The sequence below is a fragment of the Littorina saxatilis genome, linkage group LG5, assembly GCF_037325665.1.
Source record: "Littorina saxatilis isolate snail1 linkage group LG5, US_GU_Lsax_2.0, whole genome shotgun sequence".
NCBI lineage: Eukaryota > Metazoa > Mollusca > Gastropoda > Littorinimorpha > Littorinidae > Littorina > Littorina saxatilis.
The window spans coordinates 60363454-60383400 of NC_090249.1; the positions used below are offsets into that span (position 1 = coordinate 60363454).

The 19947-nt window shown below is 43.0% G+C and overlaps 2 protein-coding genes across 2 annotated transcripts in view; one reads left to right on the forward strand and one right to left on the reverse strand.

The window, feature by feature from the left end:
- Positions 1–1283: 1283 nt before the first annotated feature.
- On the reverse strand, positions 1284–9161 carry LOC138967610 (uncharacterized). Its single transcript, XM_070340215.1, has 4 exons — positions 8960–9161; positions 5350–5490; positions 4130–4353; positions 1284–2681 (listed from the first exon to the last, which is right to left on the reverse strand). Exons 1-4 carry the CDS (start codon positions 9090–9092, stop codon positions 1566–1568), a joined length of 1614 nt encoding a protein of 537 aa, XP_070196316.1. The 5' UTR covers positions 9093–9161; the 3' UTR covers positions 1284–1565.
- Positions 9162–9340: 179 nt separating this feature from the next.
- Positions 9341–19947, forward strand: part of LOC138967613 (importin-13-like) — a 41033-nt gene continuing 30426 nt past the window's right edge. The window contains exons 1-8 of the mRNA XM_070340217.1: positions 9341–9424; positions 10765–10873; positions 14406–14525; positions 15122–15180; positions 15400–15508; positions 15869–15964; positions 16602–16655; positions 18329–18401. Of these exons, the coding sequence (XP_070196318.1) occupies positions 10829–10873; positions 14406–14525; positions 15122–15180; positions 15400–15508; positions 15869–15964; positions 16602–16655; positions 18329–18401 (556 nt within the window). The 5' untranslated portion in view covers positions 9341–9424; positions 10765–10828. The remainder of the gene's footprint in view (positions 9425–10764; positions 10874–14405; positions 14526–15121; positions 15181–15399; positions 15509–15868; positions 15965–16601; positions 16656–18328; positions 18402–19947) is intronic.

Here is a 19947-nt window from a genome sequence, read left to right on the forward strand (position 1 = left end):
GGGACACAAGTAATGGGTTAGTGCATTTGTAAACAGGAATCGCTTGACAAGTGGCCCCCTTCATCCCCCCCTTCCTCGTCCTGATATGGCTCTGCGTAGTCGGCTGGACGTTAAGCAACAAATAAACAAACAAACAAACCCGTTCTAGGTCCCGTTCCCGTACCGACCAAGGAATGGTGCGGGCACGGGAGGGATCGGGACAGAACCGCAATGAACGTAACTGATCGTTAACAGAACTGCTTTCAACGGTAGGGTCGGTAGGGACGGCTGAGTTTGGGCTGCATGTTCAAATTTGTAGCCGTTCCCCTCCCGATCAGAATGAACAGTAATGGAACCTCAACCCATCGGTAACGGAACGCTTGGATCGTTAAAGGAACTTAAAACAACGGTAACGCAACGGTAGCGCTCTCACACACTGAGTTGTCATACCCGCATTCCACACATCCGTTCTAGGTCCTGTTCCCTTAACGACCAAGGACGGCTGCCACTATGGTCAGACGCTGCTGAAAGATGCCAAAAAACGGCCGTTTGCGCAACGTTCCATTGTTGTGGCAGCAGTCCTTGGTTGGTACGAGAACGGGACAAAGAACGGTTGTGTGGAATGGGGGTATAACTTTTGACACAGACAAACTGAAGAATGAACAGATCTATGAGGTAACCGTCTCAATGGTCCAGGCTCAGGAAACAAAGAGTATATATGGCCTGGGGCGATTGTAGCTTCCCTTCTTCGTGTCCGATAGACAAGGACAATAAATAGTAGAGCATAGTGCAATTCATGCATGTTGGCATCTTCTCCACTGAAAACTATAACCCAAAGACTGAAGACCAAAGTGCTTTACCCCACTTCTGACCCGAATCACCCCCCTCCTGCTTGGTACACGTGCACTCAAGTTAACCTCTGCTTTGACCTGCGTGCCAGGAGTCGGATGAGAGAGAGAGACACACACACACACAGACAGAGACAGGCACAGAAAGACAGAAGCGGAGAGACTCAGAGGGAGACACAGACAAAGACATACATACAGAGAGAGAGAGAGAGAGAGAGAAAAACAACTGTAGCTGATCTCGTGAGAACGGTAACAAAACGAGACATGTCACACATTGATTGTCAGAGTGGACACATTCCATACTCTGTGTGCAATGCACAGGAATCAGAATTCAATGAATGGTGGATCAGTTGCATATGCTAGCACCACACACATGACACCTCACTCTTAGTTCACAACACATGCCCACACAGTGCTACACACCCATACACCACTCTGCCAAACTCCAGTGCCATGATCTTTCATGACAATATCTTCATCATGCTCAGCTCTTCAGCTCATCGTACAGACATAAAACTGCCAATGCACACCTGAACATACACACACACTTTCTGGCCCAAACACACACACACAAACACACACATTTACTGGCATACACACTCTTACTGGTCATCACACTTCATAAGGACATGAATGCACACATGAACACCCACACCTGAACAATGAACATACACTCATTGGCCCTCAGACACACATACGCATAAATACACATCCAACACCCACACTTCATGATCTAAGCTACAACTCGTGTTTGACGCTCAGTTCGTCAATGACCGCTTGTCGGTTGTTATCCTCCATACGCAAGATGAAGGGATGCTGCTCATGTGACAACTTGTGTGGAATTTTCACACTAAAAATCAAAGGGACACTGTCACGATCAGGCATCACACTTTCCAAAGTATGGCAGTCATGCTCCGTCGTGACCTTGAAAATGACCTCATCGCCTGTGTCGGTGATACGGAAGCGGAAACAATGGATGGCACTGGGAGTGATCCTCGCCGATTTCCTGAAGTCAGGGACGCTGGCAGGTAGGTTTTCCCCCTTCACTTCCACCTCTCCTTCAACCCCCAAGAAGCACTTGATTCCCGCGATGTTGTCGAAATTGGCGTAAGCAGTGGGGCGTAAGTAGATGTTGAGGCCCGTATGAAAAGCCTCTGCTTCTTCGTCAGTCCTCTTGAGGAACTGAACCCGTCCCTGGATGTAGATTTCCCCGGTGGGCCGGTACTTACTCTTGGTGACCACATAGACGATGGGGCTGGTGAGGATGAGAGCCTCGGTGCTGGGAAGGATGGAGTCCTTCTGGATGTAGAAGCCCATCTTGACCCAGGCTTTTGGCTTGAAGACAACCTCGTCCCGCTTGCCCACCAGGTGGCTCACCTTCTCCTTGGAGAAGTGCCGATACTGCGACAGCATGGTTTCGAAGGGCTTGTGGTTGAGGTCGAAGAAGACGCCGTCTGGCGGGAAGCGGAAGGCGACGTGCATCAAGTCTTCAGACAGGACGTGGTCACCCTCGACGTGGATGATGTTGAGCGCAGAGTGCGCGATGTTGTCGCACAGCCACTTGAGCTGCGGCACGGAGTTTCTGATGAGCGACAGTCGCGCCTCGAACATCACGGGCTGGTCGTTGATCCTCCATTTCTTGACCAGGTCGTACATGTCCAGGACCATGTTCCACGAGTAGCCGCTCTGACTCAGGTCTGTGTGTGTGCCGGTCGTCCAACCCAGGGACACCGTGCACTTGGGAAACACTCGCTTCAACGTCTGGAAGAAACGGGCAGGGTCGACCTTGACCTTGCCACCATGAGGACCTTGAAGGACATTGGCGTGGATCCACACAGGAAAACGCATTGGATACTGGAAGCAGAAACATATTTTATTCAAAAGAAATGTTACTGGTTGTTAAACGTGAAATTCGAACTAACCTGATTGTTGATATGACTCCCATTTGTGAACAGACCTGATCTCTATTACAACATCAGCCCAAATTAGGGCCTCCCAGAGTGCCAAATACTGCCTGTTAGAGAACCGTTACCCAGGTTCAACAACACCCACGATTCAATATGCCAGTTACTTACACTTTTGCTATCATATTACTTACAATGCAATGTGACTTGGTTATCTCTGTCTATTTCCACCGACTTCTTGTGAGGTTTGAGTGTTTAGGCCACAAAAAAAAAAGGTCTGTTTACGGTAACCCGACCGACCCTAGTTTTTAGGCCCGACCCTTATCTTTTTTTTGGATCGTCTGAAAAAAAAAAAAACGCATCCAAAATAGAGCTGTTTGCGCTCAAACAGCAGACGACAGAAGGGAGGTAAGCTCAAAGTACTGTTTATAGTTATGTTGGGCAAAAACAGGGATTGATGAGAAGAAATGAACTGTGAAACATCATAGAGCGGGGAGAAAAAAAATTTTAAAAAAAAATGGAAAAAAAATAAATAAATAAAAGCCGACCTACCGACCCTATTTTTTCACCCTATGTTACCGTAAACAGACCTTTTTTTTGTTTTGCCTTACAGTTTCAGGAAATTTGCTGTGATTAGAGTGAGTGAGACTAGTGGAGCCCTTACTTCCCTTTGTGTCTCAGATCTTACAAATAGCACTCTGCCTCATCTGATTCAGATTTTATTTTTTTCTGTGATTACATTTGAAATTTAGGGAGTAACTTGTCATGTCATGGGAATTACACGGGAAGGGACATCACTGTGTGCAGAAAGGCAAAGGGTTAAGACGGCCATTCTCAGCCTGGAAGACGGCCATTCTCAGCCTGGAAGATGGCCATTCTCAGCCTGGAAGACGGCCATTCTCAGCCTGGAAGATGGCCATTCTCAGCCTGGAAGACGGCCATTCTCAGCCTGGAAGACGGCCATTCTCAGCCTGGAGGGAGTCCTTACCGCACGGTCCGCTTCTTGCAGTCGCTGCAGAGAAAGCTCAAAGGGTTAAGACTGCCATTCTCAGCCTGGAGGGAGTCCTTACCGCACGGTCCGCTTCTTGCAGTCGCTGCAGAGAAAGCTCAAAGGGTTAAGACTGCCATTCTCAGCCTGGAGGGAGTCCTTACCGCACGGTCCGCTTCTTGCAGTCGCTGCAGAGAAAGCTCAAAGGGTTAAGACTGCCATTCTCAGCCTGGAGGGAGTCCTTACCGCACGGTCCGCTTCTTGCAGTCGCTGCAGAGAAAGCTCAAAGGGTTAAGACGGCCATTCTCAGCCTGCAGGGAGTCCTTACCGCACGGTCCGCTTCTTGCAGTCGCTGCAGAGAAAGCTCAAAGGGTTAAGACTGCCATTCTCAGCCTGGAGGGAGTCCTTACCGCACGGTCCGCTTCTTGCAGTCGCTGCAGAGAAAGCTCAAAGGGGTCAATGGTGGAGAAGTCGAGTTTGATGCCCTTCCCCAGGACCTTGAGGCGGTCAATCCAGTCCACCAGCAGAAGGTCGCTGTCGGCCTGGGGGGGCTGAGCCATAACGGGCAGCAGTTTCTGGTGGTCAGTTCCTTGACCCCTGAGAATGACGTCCCCTTCAACCATGTGCACATGGGCTGAAACAGACACCGAGAAGAATTGAGAATGCAAACAATGCTGACCATATAAAGAAGACTTTGCATAGAACCACAATGAATATTCACTGTTAAATGACACTAAATGTGTCGATGTACAGGTGTATTATATTAATTAGTCGATTGAACATTGGAGTTTCCCTCTTTGAGCCCTGTGGCATCAGAGGCCACAAAAACTCATATTTCTGCAGTTGGCCGATACTACAAAAAAGAGCATGTTTGTATGCGTTCAATCGTAAATAATAAAACGAATTGTAACTAAAATAGATTGATACATAAAATGTTATTTGTATTTCTGTGAAGGGCTTTGAGCAGTACATTCCAGTGTTAAGCTCATGCACCTTTGCAGCTGATGTGCCTCAGTTGCACTCATTTTAGAAAAAAATGCACTGCGTTATTCTGGCCATCTGATTGACTTTCGGCCTCACCTTGAAGGCAGACTTGATTCAAAGAGGTGTAAATTACACCGGTCCTAGTCCTACCGGCTCCGGCATTTCCAACCGCTCGTCTCAAGACTATAACGTTAAAATGATGTCAGCCAGTCAATGTTATCTCTGCAAGCAGCAGTATCTTTTTCTTCTTCTGCGTTCATGGGCTGAAACTCCCATGTACATTCGTGCTTTTTGCATGTGTGGATTTGTACATGTATGCAAGTTTTTACCCCACCATTCAAGCAGCTATATGCCACTTTCGGGGGATGCATGCTGGGTATCTTCATGTTTCTATAACCCACCCAACTCTGACATGGATTACAGGATCTTTTCCTTGCGCACTTGGTCTTGTGCTTGCGTGTACACAAGAAGGGGGATAAGGCACTAGCAAGTCTGCACACGCGTTAACCTGGGAGACCGGGAAAATTTCCCCCCTTAATATACCAGGCGCGGCTGGGATTCCAAACAACAACCTTCCGCTTGGGAGGCCTGCCTCTTATCCACTAGGCCACTGCACCCGTCACAGGCAGCAGTATGTCATACTTACACGAGGCAGCCTCCTCTAGCTTCTCCCTGGAGTTGGTGGCCCGCGCCCAGGTGACCTTGCTGGCGTCGTTGTTCACGTCAAAGAACATGAGAGCGTTGATGTCAGACCCGATCCGCAGGAAAGGCATGTGAGGAATCAGACCTGCAAAGTCATTGAACGTTTTGTGAAAGAATCCGTTAACATCATCCCTGTTGATTGTGCCAGCAGCAGCTTCATCAACACATCAAGAAATGATTTAAAAAATGAACTTTGTTACACTTTAAAGTTTAATTAGTATTAGGCAAAAAAAAAAAAAGGTCTGTTTACGGTAACATAGGCCCAAAAAATAGGGTCGGTAGGTCGTGATTTTTTTTTTTTTTTTTTCCAAAAAACCATATTTTTACGTTATTTTGCCAAAAAAACCAAGATTTTTTCCCCCCCCCCCCCCCAAATGCCAAAAAAAAGTCTAGGGTCGCGCGAAAAAACTAGGGTCGGTCGGGTTACCGTAAACAGACCTATTTTTTGGGGGGGCCTTACTACAATATTAGAATGCAGTACAGTGGTACCTACTATGAGAAAATCTCCCAATAAAGAACACCTTCTGTATTCCTATACTATATAATTTAAGCAAAATATACCTGTCATGCCAGGCTACCTGGAAGATAGGAGAACTTAATCAGCTGGCCCTAAGGGTGTTCTTTTATTGCAGCTAAGATACCACTTTAGTCACTGTACTGTACAACCAAAAGGGCTCAACTCTGCACATATAAATGTCATCATTTCGAACTCTTTACAACTGTTAACTGGTTAGGCCAACAAAAAAAAAAGGTCTGTTTACGGTAACCCGACCGACCCTATTTTTTTCGCGTGACCCTAGACTTTTTTTGGGCATTTGGGGGAAAAAAAAAAAAAAAAAAATTCTTGGTTTTTTTGGGCAAAATAACGTAAAAATATGGTTTTTGGGGGAAAAAAAAAAATCCCGACCTACCGACCCTATTTTTTTGGCCTATGTTACCGTAAACAGACCTTTTTTTTTTGGCCTTAACTAATCTTGAGCACTGTGTACCTTTTTTGACTATATTTACTACTACCAGGGACCTATACTTACTGCTACTAAGCTGCTGCCTGACCTAAAGACTTCGTCTTACGGTGAACACTTAGGATCATTAGGCCAAAAAAAACATAGGTCTGTTTACGGTAACATAGGCCAAAAAAATAGGGTCGGTAGGTCGGGATTTTTTTTTTTTCCCCCTCCAAAAAACCATATTTTTACGTTATTTTGCCAAAAAAACCAAATTGTTTTTTTTTTTTTTCCCAAATGCCAAAAAAAAGTCTAGGGTCGCGCGAAAAAAATAGGGTCGGTCGGGTTACCGTAAACAGACTATTTTTTTTTTTTGCCTTACAACTCCCATCACTAATTAAGCACAGACAAAAGAGAGATGATATGATTCAGGCGTACAAGATATTGAATGAAGTGGATGATATGATTCAGGCGTACAAGATATTGAATGGAGTGGATGATATGATTCAGGCGTACAAGATATTGAATGGAGTGGATCATATGATTCAGGCGTACAAGATATTGAATGGAGTGGATCATATTGACAGATCTTACTTTTTACATTTAGTCAAGTTTTGACTAAATGTTCTAACATAGAGGCGGAATCGAGACGAGGGTCGTTGTGTGTAAGTGCGTGTGTGTCTGTGTGTGTGTAGAGCGATTCAGAGTAAACTACTAGACCGATCTTCATGAAACTGTACATGAGAGTTCCTGGGAATGATATCCCCAGACGTTTTTTTTTCATTTTTTCGATAAATGTCTTTGATGACGTAATATCCGGCTTTTTGTAAAAGTTGAGGCGGCACTGTCACACCCTCATTTTTCAATGAAATTGATAGAAATTTTGGCCAAGCAATCTTCGATGAAGCTGGTATTGCATTTCAGCTTTGAGGCTTAAAAATTAATTAATGAGTTTGGTCATTAAAAATCTGAAAATTATAATTAAAATTTTATTTTTGTAAAACGATCCAAAAACAATTTCATCTTATTTTTCATCATTTGCTCATTCCAAAAATATATAGATATGTTATATTCGGATAAAAAAAAGCTCTGAAAATTACAAATATGAAAATTATGATTCAAATTTAATTTCCGAAATCGATTTAAAAACAATTACATCTTATTCCTTGTTGGTTCCTGATTCCAAAAACATATCTAGATATGATATGTTTGGATTAAAGACAAGCTCAAAAAGTTAAAAAGAATAGATACAGAAAAGCGTGCTATCCAGGTTTCCCAATTGCTTCGTTTCCGGCCGATTTATGTGGAGCACGTGATGCGCACAAAAAATATTGGCGGTCTAGAAGTGTCGTCTGCGCAATGATCGCGGCGGCTTTCTTGACCGCCAAGGACGACCACGCACGTTGTGAGACGTCATTCGTTAGACCTCAATCCTGCTCAGCGCAACCATTACCGCGTTATTCTGGCTTGTTAATTTCACTGCCATTGTCACCAGCGGTGGACTGACGATGCTACGAGTATACGGTCTTGGTAAAAAAATGCAATGCGTTCAGTTGTTTCTGTGAGTTCGACAGCTTGACTAAATGTTGTATTTTCGCCTTTCTTCTTCTTCGTTCATGGGCTTAGACTCCCACGTTCACTCATGCTTTTAGCACGAGTGGATTTGTACGTGTATGACCGTTTTTACCCCGCCATTCAGGCAGCATACGTCGATTTCGGGGGAGGCATGCTGGGTATTTTCGTGTTTCTATAACCCACCGAACTCTGACATGGATTACAGGATCTTTTCCGTGCACACTTTGTCTTGTGCTTGCGTGTACACACGAAGGGGGTTAAGTCACAAGCAGGTCTGCACATAAGTTGACCTGGGAGATCGGAAAAATCTCCACTCTTAACCCATCAGGCGACAGCGATCGGGATTCGAACTCACGACCTCCCGATTTGGAGGCCGACATCTTACCACCACGCCACTGCGCCCGTATTTTCGCCTTACGCGACTTGTTTTTTTTATTGACAATGTGTATGAAAACACGGGGCGGGGATGTAGCTCAGTCGGTAGCGCGCTGGATTTGTATCCAGTTTGCCGCTGTTTAGCGTGAGTTCGTCCCCACGTTCGGCGAGAGATTTATTTCTCAGAGTCAACTTTGTGTGCAGACTCTCCTCGGTGTCCAAACACCCCCGTGTGTACACGCAAGCACAAGACCAAGTGCGCATGAAAAAGATCCTGTAATCCATGTCAGAGTTCGGTGGGTTATAGAAACACAAAAATACCCAGCATGCTTCCTCCGAAAGCGGCGTATGGCTGCCTAAATGGCGGGGTAAAAACGGTCATACACGTAAAATTCCACTCGTGCAAACCACGAGTGCACGTGGGAGTTTCAGCCCACGAACGCAGAAGAAGAAGAAGAAGTATGAAAACACAAGAAACAATGGTCAGATATTCTTAGAAGTTTCTCTCTCCTTAGTTTCCCTGGCTTATTCCTCCATCTGTTCATCATGTAAAACCCAACATATACAACGAAGATCAACAGACACAGACAGGCACACACACTACTCGTAACAACATTCAATGAATGATTCATAACGCGTATAACAAATTGAAATTCTCACCTCCACCTATAGTATACATCACGTACATAACTAGGCACGCAACAAGCATGTGCAATATGAAATATTTCTTGCACCCCCTGTAAACATTGCTAAAACGGAACTGTACGCGATCTCCTGGATAATGATGAGCCATTATTAGCGACGAGAGGTTTCTGTCTCAGTTGAAACTTCGCTTCCTGAAATCCTTCAAGGCTCCTCTGCCAAGGGAGATAAGTTAACCTGCACGAAATGAAAAAGAAAAAAATAAGAAAAATATGCAAAAATAAGATAACCGTAAAAATTATGCTGTTTTAGACTATGCAAGTTAGATGCAAGAGGTATAGTAAAAGTTAGACATGATGGGAAATTTAGAATTAATTTCATTACTCTCGTTCATGTCGTGATTAAACATGGCGCCTGTCTGAGAACGAAAATACGAGGTTGAGAAATTAATCACCCAAAGGTGGTGTTTGTCTTGTGAAAAAGGTAAACAACTGCTAGATTGAGCTTCCTTAGCTCTGATGTTTTCATTGTGTCCCAATATTTTTCGCTGTAACGCTTTTGATTTGAAGAAATTGTGTTGGGAATTTTGCCTTTTGTTTGATGCATTTGCGTCAGAGCCAATTTTGCCACAAATTGAATCGCGACGGAGGGGTCGATGTTTCGCCCTTGTAAGTTGTATGAGGAGAGCACGTTGCGTGTTTGCTGCCATCATGTACATAAACGAAGAGAGGTTGTTTTCATGCTTCTCGTTTACCGATCCGACTGTCTGTGTCTTCTGTCTAGGTTAGATTTGCCTTTGGATTGAACTCAGCATAATACCCAACGCAGGGATGCTTGCTGAAGTAGGGTGTTTCGTTGTTCAGGCTCATTTTGTAATACGGACCACTTCAAGTTCAATTTCTCCCAGTTTACATTGCTAAAATCCTTGTATCCAGAACTCGTACATGGGGTGTTGGTTGAATCACTAAAGCAATTTGAATACTGTCACTGTGCCAGTAGTCTACTAATGTACTGGTCAAAGATCAATTTAGGTGATCAATCAGATCATGCAACCTGGGAGTTGGAACACCGAATTTTAAGCTTCATTCGAGGTGTGGATACCGTCTTATTCAAGGATTGTAATAACTGTACAGAAAAGTGGTGATCACACTTTCCTAAAAATAGATCATTAGAATTTAGATGGTAAAATATGTGCATACACTTAGGCCTACTTCATCCTGAGTGAAAATTTTGAATTTATTTAAAAACGACAACAGAACAATATATGAAAAAATGAAAGCAAAAATTTGCCCAAAAAAGGCTTCCATCTTTTAGTGTTATTATTTTATCAGTCGTGTATCAATGTATGATGTACTACATCATATCTGCCACTCAGCAGTCCGGAAGATCTATTCAAGGGCAATAGACACAGAGGCCTTTCTTAGTTTCTAAAATAAACTATTAGGTGTCGTTTGAACCTTTCAATATAGTTTGCTACAGACTAATAGTTGAAGCAAAACTTTTTTTTCCAGTGAATTATTACAGTTGGGAAAGGAAGAGAAATTAGTGGTCTAAAAAGTCTGCCACTGTGCCAGTGAAGTGAAGATAGTATCATGGGTGCAACTCTGCCGGCTACACGCCGGCAGCCGGTTTTTGGTTTCATCGGCTGCCGATGTTTTTGTTTCCAGGAGAGGTTTTTTTGGGCATTTTAAATACTAAAAAAGCTGGACCCCAACTTTTGCCGGTTTTTGGAATTTTCCAGGTTGCACCCATGTAGTATAATCAGAAGGTTGTTCTATTTTAAGGCAATGTTTGTTGTACAAAGAAAAGTGTGCATGTTGCAGAGATTATAGCACTGTGTGATCTGGCCAAGGAATACATTTCAATGCTGCACATCTGAATGGACTGATGTCCATGGACACCATGGAATTCACAGCTGCCAATGTTGAACAGGTAGACTCACTGTAATGGATGTTACTGTTAGTATTTAAAACTAGCGCACCTCTTGTTTGGGTTACACATGTGCTGGTCTGCATGCACATTCCTTCACAATTGCATATATATACTATAGGCCTCTAATTGTATGCATGCAATGTGTGCAGGTGCTTGCTTTGTATCCTTTACACTTGCAAGCGTGCACACGTACACTCACACATGCACGCAAGCATGCACACTTACACACTCACACACACACAACACACACACACAGATGCACATGTGCATGCTGTTGCTCACTAGAACCCACAGTCTCCCTTACCAGTTACCTCCATTGTCCATCTGTGGCGATACTTGGTCTGTCTAGTCTTACATAGAAAGATGACGCTTTCTATTTCTTGCTATCTCATGTGCTCACAACAAGTCACAGATATTAATATGCACATCCAGTGTCTCTGTCTCACAGAAGGACACTTGCTCGTACAGAAAGATAATTATTCTTGGATAGCATAGAAACACACACCGTCTTACATCTCGGCACACACCAATTGTCACGTTTCAATTGATCACAAAAGGTGATTATGAACGGTTAGTTACTGCTAACTAACTAACCACACCACGATCCACTCTCGCAGTCATACAAATAGATAAAGATAAAGATGTTCCGGTTACCGCTGAGTAGTAGATACCGCTGAATCCGATGAGTAGGAAAAAGGCTGCAACAAAAAGCATCGGTGCACTAAACATGCCATGCAACCCTTCACCCTCCACCTTCAAATATGTCACCTTTACATATTTCATCGAGCACGTGGCCTGCACAAACGAACTTTTAAAACAACAAATCAGCTATTTTCCTTCCTTCTCTCCATATAGATCTGCAAAAACCAGATTGGAGTCCAGCTATAACGAACCTGGGTATAACGAAATCCCGCTTTTAACGAACTGCCATTGATTTCCCGGCAGACAGCCTTCTATTTCTTACTTGTTACTTTCCGGCTACAACGAACCTTTTGAACTCATTTGCATAACGAACCCCTCTTATAACAAACACGTTTTCATCGCCCCAGAGCCGTTTGGTCTCTAAAAGTCACAAGGCTACAACGAACTGATGTCAATAATTGTCTCCAAAGACAAAAATACACAAACACAAGTGCACATCGCGTGATGAGCGAACTCTGAACAAACAGCGGGAGGTGCACGGAACAGCCACCGCCGCTGTGTTTTCACTATTCCAATCAGCTGCTAAGCTATGACTGTGCTCTAAAAAGTCACAAGGCTACAACGATCTGCCAGGCGAGATCAAAGGCAGGTCCATTGTGATAGCTGGGTGGCCTTATTTATAGACACTGACCTTCTTCCCAGGGGTCATTGACCCAGTTTTAGCTATGAGAGGTGGTTCCCCTTTCATATGAGAGAGGAAACACTTCCTGCACCCGGGTCAGTGACCGAGTTTAACCTATGGGGAGTTTAACCTATGGGGCGGTCTCTTTGATGTCTTGAGAGGAAACTTGGCCAGGGTAGGACATGCACCAGAACTGGTGGACACCATGAAATCGGAGATTGATCAGATGTACATGTACCGTACTTTCCGGGTCATAAGGCGCGACTTTTTTCCTCGAGTTCGACCCCTGCGTCTTGTATAACGAAGCGCCTAATCCGTGTATGAAATACGAAAAAAATCAAAGAGACCGCTTGAGTACCAGTCAAACAACTTGTGATAATGCATGTTTCAGCTACTAGGTACTGCCCTGCCTTTGATCTGGCCGCACACACAGATTTCCACTCTGTTAAACTCGGTCACTGACCGGTCACTGACCCCGATGCAGGAAGTGTTTCCTCTCAGATATGACAGGGGAACCACCTCTCATGGCAAAAACTGGGTCATTGACCCCTGGGAAGAAGGTCGTGTCTTTTAACAAGGCCACCCAGCTATCACAATGCCTTTGATCTGGCCGCACACACAGAGCACACATATTTTCACTCAGTTAAAGTCGGTCACTGACCCCGATGCAGGAAGTGTTTCCTCTCTCAGATATGACAGGGGAACCACCTCTCATGGCAAAAACTGGGTCATTTTGGTGCGCCCTATGGCCCCCTGCGTCCAATGGGTGACTGGATTACAATTTTTTTTAAAAAGAAGGGGGTGCGTCTTAGATAACGAAGCGCCTTGTCACCCGGAAAGTACGGTACATGCTTTTACACGACTTTTTAAATTTTACTTCTAAAATTGTGACAGTAAAGTGAACATTTGAACTATGCCTCTATGGATTATATTATGAAGCTGTTGAAAACATGCAGAGATTGTACTCTCCAAGGAAAGATCGATGGGACTATCATTTGAAGGTGAGTGGGAAAACTTCTCTAAAGGCCATTTAGGGTTGAAAACTCTACAGCGAATTACTGATATAACGAACTAAAATGTATCTCCCTTGAGATTCGTTGTACCCGGACTCCACTGTACAGATTATTATTTTAGCGTCACAAAGAGCAAATTATGCGCTAACCTGGAAAGAACAACAGAGAGTATTTCATTCCACAAACATAGACTCGTCAACACCGTTAAATAACGATTTATTATCTCAACAGCCTAATGTAAGTAGCTCTCCTTTAAGCGAATCCGCTTCCTTTGTATGGCTTTTGTCCGTCGACGAATTTCCTGCCACACTCCTCTTGTGCTGAATTTACTTCATGCGTGGAAATTTTTACCCCGCTCAGCCAAGAAACAACCTGACAACCTCGTCGTCAGCAACATGTAAACAGCGAAAAGTGGTCCCTTCTTGACATTCCTAACAGCCCTACTGTACAGGCAGAACGGCACGTTGACATAAAATAATACATCACCCCGCGTTGAAAACCATCAAACTGTTAGGAAGAAGAAACAAGGACCTTTCTCTCTTGCTGCTATGTTTCAAGTGTGTCGTTTCAATTCATCCTCAAAACACCATGAAAAACATCACGTGACTCTAGCGACCAATCACTATCGTCACACGTACAGCTCAGTTCCCAGTTGATTTTGTCCAGACAGCAAAATCACGCACGTGGAAACCCTGTACACAATGTCGTCCCTTGCATGCCAGCCAGGCGTGCAGAAAACGAAATCCCCGTGCCAAGCTCGGTCAGCAGAAACCAGCCCGTCGCCAAAAGCACAGGCGCTTTTCGTTGCAATTTGAGAAAGGCACCCCTCAGAGTGTTCCTTTCTCAATCCATGTCACTAAAACCGTGACACCAATACATGCACTATTTAATTGACACGTGTTTGTGATAGGCTGTACTGTGGCGCTGTCACCAAGGCTGAAATCCACGATTACTGTCAGCAACACATTACCACCCACTGCATGGATTGCCACACATACATACACACACACACACAAACACACTCTCTCTCTCTCTCTCTCACTCTCTCTCTCACTCTCTCTCACTCACTCTCTCTCACTCTCTCTCACTCTCTCTCTCTCTCTCTCACTCTCTCTCACTCTCTCTCACTCTCTCTCTCTCTCTCTCTCGCTCTCTCTCTCTTTCTCTGTATTCACATTATGAGTGTTTGTGACAGGCTGTGCTGCAGTTCTATCACCAAGGCTACGTGCAGCACGAGGTCCACAAATGGCTGTCAGACGCTCAGTACTCCCCCACCGCCTGGACGTTCAGCTGGGACCTCATTCTCCCCACCAAAGTGAGGCTCAGCGAAACTTTAACACAAGAAACTGAAAAATAGAATAGATTAAAACTTAAAATAAAGAGCATTTTTGTTTTTCAGAAGCCATGGTTAGCTTATTGAAAGAGATCATTTTTGCCATTTAGTTTTTGGGGGAACCCTTGATACATGTGCAGATTCTGGCTCGAAAGGGTGAAATCAGAGAAACAAAACAAACGTTAGTAAATTTATTTTAATGTTAACAATATTGTCGTGTTCCGTTTGTCTTCATATTTATATGCCACCAATGTGATTTCTCAGATTGAGACGATAAAGTTATTTATTTTGATTTGATTTATAGCCACCAAAAACTTTCAACAGCGAATAAAAAAGGTTTTGATGGGTTTCATGGGACGTTGACTTTATAACTCATGTTGTTACTGATTACAGAACCTCTTTCAGCAGAGCGGAAAAAAACACCCAGATGTATAGTTGAACAAAGAAGTCCTGTCAGTGTCACCCAATGGGAGCTTTTCTGTTGACTGGCTGTCATAAATAAATCAGATGTTTTTCACTAGTTTCTGAGTTTCATTTGTTTAGTTTTCATTTGCAAAATTGTACTTGTTTTCTTTCAGTCTGTGGAAGTGCAGTTTTTTGGCGCCAGCTGTCTTCACATAAGAATTGCAAGATTCTGGTGAGATTTCTTTCACACTTACTTGCTGTAGACAAAACGATGTGTGTTTAAGTATGAGTGTGCTTGTGAGAGAGAACATTTTGTGTTTAATGGGTATTTTAAATTGTAAACGTCACAGGCTAAAAGCATGCGTGTACTTAAGTGTCTTACATCTTTGCTCTTGGGCTTATTGTGTGCACAGTGGTGGTTTTTACAGGCATTACTTTATGTACTTTACAGGCATGAACTTCCTCCAAGCCAGTACCAAACCCTCAAGGAACAGTTGATTGAGAGAATAGCACAGTTAGCCAAGGGACCCAGAATAGTCCTCACACGGTTATGCATTGTGGTAAGCATAGTTTAAATCTGTACTATGTTTGTTTTAACACTGATGAATGAACAAATGTAGTTGGAAGTCAATGCCATTTTTCGTGAAAATTTGTAGCGAAATTAGCTATGAAAGCAATGGCTATGGGGGTGGGTTTTTTCGTTAACACCAAGTTCCTGAGATTTGTAATGACAGAAAAGAGAGAGAAGGACTTCTTTAAAGCAACGTGTAAATAGCTCAACCCAAAAGTTTTCTTTTTATTCTTAACGGCCTGGGGTCAGAATAATGTGTCAAATAAAAAAAAGTATGATTAAATGACCAAAGACCGAGGCCTGGGAACAACGCTGCTTAGATAACATCCTACCTCTCTGTTGTGTCCAGCTGTCGTCGCTGGTTCTCCACCTGACGCCGGAGCACTGGCCGGACGCCATTCCGTCACTCATCACCATGTTCCAGCAGGACAACCCCAACCTGGACGTCAGTATCTCTTACACCCTTTCTCTCCATGACCCACACCATTTCTTTACGCAGGGTTACTGATCATAATGCGAGGGCGTTATATTACGTGTAATGCTCAATACCTGTAGAGGCCATTAGCATTTTGCCGCCATCGCCGATGCTGCAATCTTCAGTGCCGGCTTTATCCTCTGCTTCTCTGTTGTGAAAATAACATCTAGATGTGTATATGTAGCTGTGTAGTGAGGTAGTGGAACATCTGTATTTTTTCTTTTAGCCAAAGATGTTTTTTCTTGGCCGTAGAGACGCATTATATGCCAGGCATTTGTTCTGTCCGTTAGTACAGCAGTTTCAGTCATGAAAATCAAAGCCACACATTTTTTTTCTTTTCTATTTTTTTTAATATTAGCATGATTAACTGCATGAGGTGATTATAAGTTTTGTGTTGAAAGAAAAAAAGAAGACTTCACCCTTTCGGTGGACGATGTAGCCTGGCTTTGTTTGTTGTGGATTTGGGTGTTTCTTTTTTATCATCGACATTTTGGTCTCTTTGTTTCGATCTTAGCTCTCTTTTTCTCCACCCCCCTCCCCTCTTCCTCCCCTCCCTTTTTGTACAGGACTGAATTTTTTACGTTGCACATGCCGTTTTGTTTGACAGAGCACACAAAGATGCCACCTACTTCTAGAAATTCTGACAGTTTTGCCCGAGGAGGTTAGTATTGTATGTAGCGGTTGTTTGTAGTTGAATAATGTAGATGCCTGATATTTTCTGCTATATTAATCTTTCCAAATGTATGACTGATTTTACAGAGTTTTGAAAATTGTGAAAATGTAAATGTAAGCTGGCTGGAAGTAAGAAGATGGTAACAAAGCGAAAATGTTTCATTTTTCTGCTTGTGTTAGCCTCTTTTTATGTCTTTTTCTCTCTCGCTGTCTTCTCTTTGGAGTTCGAAAGATAACAAAATTTGAGCACATCACTTCTGTATAATTTAGTTTTTTTGTTCAAACAAATGGTTGATATATATACCTTTGGAAAGATTGTTTTAACAGGGCATGAAATTAATTGAGATTTTTTTCTCACACACTGTTTTTGAATTACTGCATTTGCTAGTGACTGGTACGGTGGATAACTGCAATGCTGTTTTAGAGAACTAGGTTCTCTCTTCAAAAGCATGGGAATTGCTCTTTCAGAAAATCATCAGGAATTACGCTCCTGAGCTGCGGTTGTTAACTTTGTGCCCTGTCTGCCAGCATCGAAGCCTCTTGTTGCGTAAACGCTGTAGAAATAACGCTATTCATTGTTGCTTCTCTTTATTGTTTGGGGCAGTTTGGAAGGTGACAAGAAGCAGTAGCTGATGGTAGATTGAAGTGTAACCATTGTCAGTGATGAACGTCTCTCGAGTTCTATTTATTTTCTCCTATCTCTTTGACTACCGGTAGTAAACCAAGAAATTACCTGTGTTTATCCGCTACTGTACGTTCCTCTGTTATATGTTTACTGGTAGACATCAACTGTTATATGTTTACTGGTAGATATCAACTGTTATATGTTTACTGGTAGATATCAACTGTGACTGTTGCTTTACAGTAGAGTCTGTTACAACTGGCTTCTGACCTTTTTTTATTCAGAGTTGTTTGTTCATGCACATTCTACTTCATTGACTTCCCTCGGGTCTTTTCTCCAACCTTTTTGATTTTCACTTTATTTTCGTAAGTGCTAAAACTGAGATCAGCAGTCCCTATAATAAAGAGAGTGCTAATCTTTACAGAGCATCAAATGTAAAAACAAAACCACCAGATGTCTTTTTATTTGATTTACATTTTTTTAATAAAAAGCTCTTTGCTTGTCTGCCCCTGTATTTTGGAAACACACACAAAGCCGTACTTCTGGAAACACACACAAAGCCGTACTTCTGGAAACACACACAAAGCCGTACTTCTGGAAACACACACAAAGCCGTACTTCTGGAAACACACACAAAGCCGTACTTCTGGGAACAGGAAAAGTGACTGCACAAAGAAGTCTTGCATCATTGTTCTGAACATAATGAAAGCTGGTTATACAGTCGAACCTCCAAGACCTTCAGAACTCTAAAGAAAATCATGTCATAAAAAGGAAGGAATCTTAAAGTGGCGGTTAATTTACTGAGGTAATGAACAAAAAGTTGTAGAAATCAGGGACCTAAAAAGGAAGGAAGTCTTGAAGTGGGTGGTCTCAGAAGGGAGGTTCCAGTGTATTGTCAGAAGTCACTCATATCAGACTGTGCTGTGTTTGTGTTTGTACATCATTGTTGGTTTGGTGTACGCTCATGTTCATCGCTGGACTGCCCACGCTCATTGTGTGTCTCCCCTCTGTGTGCCATGACACAGCATTTCATTTTGCAGTTTGTTAGCTCCGCCATGACACACCAGAAAAAAGCTGCTGTTCGATACGAGCTTGAGAAATCGTTGCCAAGTGGTGAGTGTTGATCATTTCATGACAGAAACCCCCAAAAGAGATAAACTGCTATCGTTCCAAAATTCAGAATCAAAAAAAGAATAGTAAGTTATTGGAACGTTTAATTTATGATAAAACATTCACAGGTACGTCAACCCATTGGTCTCGAAAGTTACACAGACAAACCCTTATGGTACAGATAATAAACTCGGCCTCCAAAGTGTTGATGATACTCTGGCGAGGATCTAACTTCATGATCTGTACCATGATCTGTACCATGATCTGTACCATGATCTGTACCATGATCTGTACCATGATCTGTACCATGATCTGTACCATGATCTGTACCATGATCTGTACCATGAGCTGTACCATGATCTGTACCATGAGCTGTACCATGAGCTGTACCATGATCTGTACCATGATCTGTACCATGATCTGTACCATGATCTGTACCATGATCTGTACCACTTTCAAGACCACTGGGTCGACGTATCTGTGTATGTTTTGTTTTGTCATCTAGACCACTGGGTCGACGTATCTGTGTATGTTTTGTTTTGTCATCTAGACCACTGGGTCGACGTATCTGTGTATGTTTTGTTTTGTCATCTAGACCACTGGGTCGATGTATCTGTGTATGTTTTGTTGTGTCATCTAGACCACTGGGTCGATGTATCTGTGTGTTTTGTTTTGTCATCTAGACCACTGGGTCGACGTATCTGTGTATGTTTTGTTTTGTCATCTAGACCACTGGGTCGACTTATCTGTGTATGTTTTGTTTTGTCATCTAGACCACTGGGTCGACTTATCTGTGTATGTTTTGTTTTGTCATAAATTTAACGTTCCAATAACTAGCCATTCTTTTTTTTTTATTATTCATTTCATGACAGGCTTAGCTCAAACAACAAACATGGCTAGAGGTTAACCTCACAGTTTGCATTACATGACAGGCTTAGCTCAAACAACAAACATGGCTGAGGTTAACCTCACAGTTTGCATTTCATGACAGGCTTAGCTCAAACAACAAACATGGCTAGAGGTTAACCTCACAGTTTGCATTTCATGACAGGCTTAGCTCAAACAGCAAACATGGCTAGAGGTTAACCTCACAGTTTGCATTTCATGACAGGCTTAGCTCAAACAACAAACATGGCTAGAGGTTAACCTCACAGTTTGCATTTCATGACAGGCTTAGCTCAAACAGCAAACATGGCTAGAGGTTAACCTCACAGTTTGCATTTCATGACAGGCTTAGCTCAAACAACAAACATGGCTAGAGGTTAACCTCACAGTTTGCATTTCATGACAGGCTTAGCTCAAACAACAAACATGGCTAGAGGTTAACCTCACAGTTTGCATTTCATGACAGGCTTAGCTCAAACAACAAACATGGCTAGAGGTTAACCTCACAGTTTGCATTTCATGACAGGCTTAGCTCAAACAACAAACATGGCTAGAGGTTAACCTCACAGTTTGCATTTCATGACAGGCTTAGCTCAAACAACAAACATGGCTAGAGGTTAACCTCACAGTTTGCATTTCATGACAGGCTTAGCTCAAACAACAA

Coding starts and splice junctions, on each gene's coding strand:
- LOC138967610 (XM_070340215.1), bottom strand. CDS start 9,092: ATGGCTCATCATTATCCAGGAGATCGCGTACAGTTCCGTTTTAGCAAT. Junction 5,491..8,959: donor GATGTATACTATAGGTGGAG/GTGAGAATTTCA, acceptor ATGACTTTGCAG/GTCTGATTCCTCACATGCCT. Junction 4,354..5,349: donor GCTAGAGGAGGCTGCCTCGT/GTAAGTATGACA, acceptor TGTCTGTTTCAG/CCCATGTGCACATGGTTGAA.